The sequence below is a fragment of the Oncorhynchus mykiss genome, chromosome 15 (genome assembly GCF_013265735.2).
Source record: "Oncorhynchus mykiss isolate Arlee chromosome 15, USDA_OmykA_1.1, whole genome shotgun sequence".
Classification (NCBI taxonomy): domain Eukaryota; kingdom Metazoa; phylum Chordata; class Actinopteri; order Salmoniformes; family Salmonidae; genus Oncorhynchus; species Oncorhynchus mykiss.
Window position 1 is genome coordinate 51726189 of NC_048579.1, and position 6000 is coordinate 51732188.

At 42.2% G+C, this 6000-nt stretch overlaps 1 protein-coding gene across 3 annotated transcripts in view; it reads left to right on the top strand.

Annotated features, from left to right (window-relative positions):
• LOC110490742 (metabotropic glutamate receptor 8) overlaps positions 1–4346 on the top strand; it is a 319290-nt gene extending 314944 nt beyond the window's left edge. For 2 of the 3 annotated variants that reach the window (XM_036944570.1, XM_036944572.1), the window contains 2 exons: positions 1804–2047; positions 3551–4346. In XM_036944570.1, coding sequence (XP_036800465.1) covers positions 1804–2047; positions 3551–3600 — 294 coding nt within the window. In that variant the 3' untranslated portion in view covers positions 3601–4346. Of the gene's footprint in view, positions 1–1803; positions 2052–3550 lie in introns of all 3 variants that reach the window. The other variant, XM_036944571.1, reaches the window with a different exon arrangement.
• Positions 4347–6000: the final 1654 nt, after the last annotated feature.

A 6000-nucleotide genomic window follows, 5' to 3' on the forward strand; every position in this document is an offset into this window, starting at 1 on the left:
TCTTTAAGCCGTACACTCCACAGAGCTGGGCTTTACGGAAGAGTGGCCAGAAAAAAGCAATTTATTAATGAAAGAAAATAAGCGAACACGGTTGGTGTTTGCCAAAAGGCATGTTAGAGACTCCTCAAACATATGGAAGAATTAACTCTGGTTAGATGAGACTAAAATTTAGCTTTTTGGCCATCAAGTAAAACGCTATGTCTGGCGCAAACACAACACCTCTCATCCACCCGAGACTACCATCCCCACAGTGAAGCATGGTGATGGCAGCATCATGCTGTGGGGATGTTTTTCATCGGCGGGGACTAGGAAACTGGTCAGAATTGATGGAATGATGGATGGCTTTAAATACAGAGAAATGATTGAGTGAAACGGACAATAACCCTAAGCATAATGCTAAAGCAACACTCAAGTTGTTTAAGGGGAAGCATTTTAAATGTCTTGGAATGGCCTAGTCAAAGCCCAGACCTCAATCAAATTGAGAATCTGTGCTATGACTTAAAGATTGCTGTACATCAGCGGAACGCTTACAACTTGAAGGAGCTGGAGCAGTTTTGCCTTGAAGATTGGGCAAAAATCCCAATGGCTAGATGTGCCAAGTTTATAGAGACATACCCAAGAGACTTGCAGCTGTAATTGTTGCAAAAAGGTGGCTCTACAAAGTATTGACTTTGGGGGATGAAAAGTTATGCTTATGTTTTTTCTTCTTATTTCTTGTTTGTTTCACAATAAAACATATTTGGCATCTTAAAAGTAGGTAGGTAGGTGGTAGGCATCAAATTATACAACCCCCCACAAAAAATATATATTTTAATTCCAGGTTGTAAGGCAACAAAATAGGAAAAATGCTAACATGTGAGTACTTTCGCAAGCCACTGTATATGCTTGGTCTAACTATGCATCTCATCTCAAGGTTAACTCAATCATTAAATGATAGGACATTGATTGCAAGACATTAGTTCCTTTGTCCCTTAGCCTCTTAATAATTGCATAACGGTAAACCTAAACACGTGCATCTTATAGTATTCCGAGTGGTGATGCAAGGTTCGCAACCTTGGCGATACTGGACACGATTATGGACATTATCATTCACATGATAATGGAGTCGTATTGATGAGTGTAGTTTATTATATTCAACATAATGTTTGGATCATTTCTACCACCCTACACACACACACACACACACACACACACACACACTCACTCACAAGCGCACACACACTTCAACGTATAAGCCTTTTCTCATCTTCTTTCCGGATGCTCTCATTAGAGAGGATATACTGTAAATTGGTATTACTGTCAACATGTGTAATCTGTTCACGCCTGTTCTCTCTTGGCGAGGGAGGAGGCGGTGGAGCACTGGTTTGTTTTCCTCCTCAGCGGAACGCTACGCTGGCTAGCCGGGGCTGTGTTGTGCTGTTGTGACTGAAGAAGCGTGACTGGCCATCTGCTAGCTGTGATTCCTACACCATGCTATAGTCAGGGATGGACACAGATGAGTGGCTGCGCTTTGAGAGGAATCCTTCCGACGGTGGAGGGGTCTGTGTGTGTGTGTGTGTGTGTGTTGTAGGGTTATCAGCGTATGGTTTATATCAGCGTATGGTTTATATCAGCGTATGGTTTATATCAGCGTATGGTTTATATCAGCGTATGGTTTATATCAGCGTAGATTGGTCGGTATACAGTTGTTAGTGGTTACAGTATATTGATGCCTTTACTCTCTTCCTCCCTCCCTCCCCCTCTCCCTCCCTCCCTCCTTCCTCTCCCTCCCTCCCTCCTTCCTTCCTCTCTCTCCCTCCCCAGATGTACATCCAGACCACCACCCTGACTATCTCGCTCAGCCTCAGCGCCTCTGTCTCTCTGGGGATGTTGTACATGCCCAAGGTCTACGTCATCATCTTCCACCCGGAGCAGAACATCCCCAAACGTAAACGCAGCTTCAAGGCCATAGTCACCGCCGCCACCATGTCAGGAAAGCTGCAGAAGGGAGGCGACCGGCCCAACGGAGAGGTCAAGACGGAGCTGTGTGAGAGCATGGAGACCAACAGTGAGTAAGAACACACCTTTACTAACCTATACATAATACACTTATATATCTAATTATGTATTGTATACACCTATACTAACAGTATACATATATATAGTACATCTACACCAGGGTTCCCCAACTGACGGCCCATGGGCTGAATGGTTTTATTTGGCCCCTTGAATTTTCATTGTTGGACATAAGACTGTCAAAACACTGGGAAATCACTTACAAGTAATACATTTTTGGGGGAAATCTGTCCCCAACTATTCCCACGCATAGTAGAGAGACACGTGATCGTATACAAACGTCAGCAAGATTTGAAATTGTTATGTTTTAGTCAAACATATCTGCTTGGAATTCTTGCAGTCAATTTGTAATTCTGTTCCGGCCCCCCCGACCATCCGCTCAAAAAAAATCCGCCCCCCCCCGTGGCTGAATCTAGTTGATGATCCCTGATCTACACTAATATAACTACCAATCTATACACCTACACTCATAGAACAAATCTGTAGATCTACAATTACACACAACAGAAATAATCGATACAACTACGCTGATATAAGCAACCTTTTGATAATCTCTACAACTACAGCATGACAGTAGTAACATGTAAATTGGGCCCTTTTTCGTATCTCTCATTCAAATATCAGTCTTTTAATAACAACAAAAAAATGTCATGTCTGAATTGTTAACGATGTTCTTGAGAGAGCTTGAGTGCTGCAACCTGTTTTTGGGGCACTGTTGTTTACTTCACATACAGAGTGTTAAAATGAGCTTCCCATTCAGCTTAACTATGTGGAGCAGCTTACTTAAACGTTGTGTGAGGAGCCAGTCTTCCCTCATCGACACTACGACCTGGAAATATTTTTCTTTCACCAGTGGAGATTCAGAATGTTCCGTGGGTGCTCTGAGAGGTTTAAACGGTTCTGGAGTGGTTGGGGTAATTAGGCTTCGTTTACTCTGTTCCGTGTTCTGAACTGCAGCATTTGAACTATTTCTTCATCACAGACCTGAACGCCCAGAAGTTTCGCAGTCAGCAGTTTGGTCGGCTAGAATAACGCACACACACGCGCACGCACACACACACACACACACACACACACACACACACACACACACACACACACACACACACACACACAGAGTTCATTTTCACAAACCACAGTCTGCCTGAGACATCATTTTCAAACTCTACCTGCCTAGGGTTTGTGTTGTGTGAAGAAGAAATTGTTGGAACAGTTTTGATTCCCACAGTTTGACATAGTGTCTCCTTTAAAATCCTCCTTAACAAAGCGGGCACGGGGCACCGTCTTGACGATAGCTCAGCGCCAGCGGTCCGCGGTCGCTTAAAAACAACTGACATTTACAACCAACAGCTACAGGGGACATGTAACATAACGGACTTGACAAACACAGTCTCAGACCCCAGATGCAGGTGTGCACTAATATTACACTCAATAGGAAATATATATCTCCTGATATATTTCCTCTCCTCTCTTCCCCTCTTTTCCCCCCTGGCAGCTTCATCAACTAAGACAACATATGTCAGCTACAGTAATCATGCCATCTGAACATCTGAACAGCACCAAAGTGGAGGGAGGTTTCCCAGGGGCGAGAACAGCTGAGGGAAGGAGCTGTCACTCAGACCGACAGATGACGGCCTGATGGACGTAAAGACGGACAGACAGATGGAACTCCCACCACCACCGCTAACCAAGCATGAGACATTTTATATTGTTCTGACAGCATCAAACCGACACAAACCACCAGAGAGGCGGGACCACAAAGACCAACCACCAATCAGTGGGCCCCGTTCGCTCTCTTCCTGTAAATCACAGCACAACGGTCCTGCCATAAACTTTGAACTAACCGTGGAAAAAAGAGACTTAACGGTTTTAAAAAAAATAATCCCCTGCAGGCTCTATGGTCCAGAGAAAAAAATGAAGAAAAAAGAAGAAAAAGATAAAACAACATGGTGTAAAAGTTATACACAAGGGAGATGTATATGGGAGATAAAAAGTCATTAAAAAGAGTTTTAAAAAAATTAAATATTTAAAAGAGAAAATAGAATAAACTATGAGAATCGACCATTATGTTTATTGTTATTCTACTTGTAAGTATTTTTGTGGTTGTGAAGATTTTTTCATTCTTGTCCCATCTGTCGTGCGACCTTGCATACTCAGAAAGTTTGTCTCTTGTATCGATTGGCTAACTGGATGGGTAGCCCTGGCTTGTGAATCTGTAAATGCCCTGGTTGAAGCATGCCAGTTTTTATACAAATGATTTATTTATAATAAAGGAATGTTTTGCAAATGTGTAGATTTGTTGCTTGTGCTTTTACGATACAACACAGACACCAATTTTATATTTTTGTTTATTACTATATTTGTGACAAAATCTTCTCGATTCGGTCTTCTGTAGCAAAATTTGAAATTGCGTTTTTTACATTGGATAAAAGTAGAGACTCAGAGCTAGAAAATTGTATATCATACACTACAGTTGAGGAACAGTGGGAAAGTAATTCTGATTTGAAAGGTGATAAACGTGGCCTTTGAATGTTTTGGTACACCCACTGGAGAGCTCTCCTTTGTCTACACCCGTTCAGTATTGCTCACACCCTCTTAAGCTTTAGCCTCCATCACGGATGCCATGGTTGCCCTTAGTTTGAAGACAGGTGTTTACTCCATCCCCTTAGCTATCATACTCTAATTCCACTGATTTCAAAACTGATTTCAAAAATGTCCTCCAGAAAGTGGTGAGCAACACAACGTTTGGACACACCTTCTCATTCAAGGGTTTTTCTTTATTTGTACTTTTTTTCTTCTACATTGTAGAATAATAGTGAAGACATCAAAACGATGAAATAACACGTGTTGAATCATGTAGTAGCCCAAAAAATTTTAAACAAATCAAAATATAGTTTATATTTGAGATTCTTCCTTTGTACACTCTTAGAATTCCCTCAACCAGCTTCAACTGAAATATTTTTCCAACAGTCTTGAAGGAGTTCCCACATGTGCTGAGCACTTGTTGGCTGCTTTTCCTTTACTCTGCGGTCCATCTCATCCCAACCATCTCAATTGGGTTGAGATCAGGTGATTGTGGAGGCCAGGTCATCTGATGCAGCACTCTATCACTCTCTTTCTTGGTCAAATAGCTCTTACTCAGCCTGGAGGTGTGTTGGGTCATTGTCCTGTTGAAAAACAAATGATAGTCCCACTAAATCACTGACAATGTCACCAGCAAAGCACCCCCACACCATCACACCTCCTCCTCCATGCTTCACGGTGGGAACCACACATATGGAGATCATCCGTTCACCTACTCTGCGTCTCACAAAGACACGGCGGTTGGAACGAAACATCTCAAATATGGACTCATCAGACCAAAGGACAGATTTCCACCAGTCTAATGTCCATTGCACGTGTTTATTGGCCCAAGCAAGTCTCCTCTTTTTATTGGTGTATTTTGTAGTGGTTTCTTTGCAGCAATTTGACCATGAAGGCCTGATTCATGCAGTCTCCTCTGAACAGTTGATGTTGAGATGTGTCTGTTACTTGAACTCTGAAGCATTTATTTGGTGTGCAATTTCTGGTAACTCTACTGAACTTATCCTCTGCAGCAGAGGTAACTCTCGGTCTTCCTTTCCTGTGGCGTTCCTCATGAGAGCCGGTTTCATCATAGCGCTTGCTGATTTTTGTGACTCCACTTGAAGAAACTTTCAAAGTTCTTGAACTTTTCCGGATTGACTTTCATGTCTTAAAGTAATGATGGACTATCGTTTCTCATTGCTTATTTGAGCTGTTCTTGACATAATATGGACTTGGTCTTTTACCAAATAGAGCTATCTTCTGTTTCCCACCCCTACCTTGTCACCACACAACAGACTGGCTCAAACGCATTAAGATGGAAAGAAATTCCACAATTTAACTTTTAACAAGGCACACCTGTTAATTGAAAATCATTCCAGG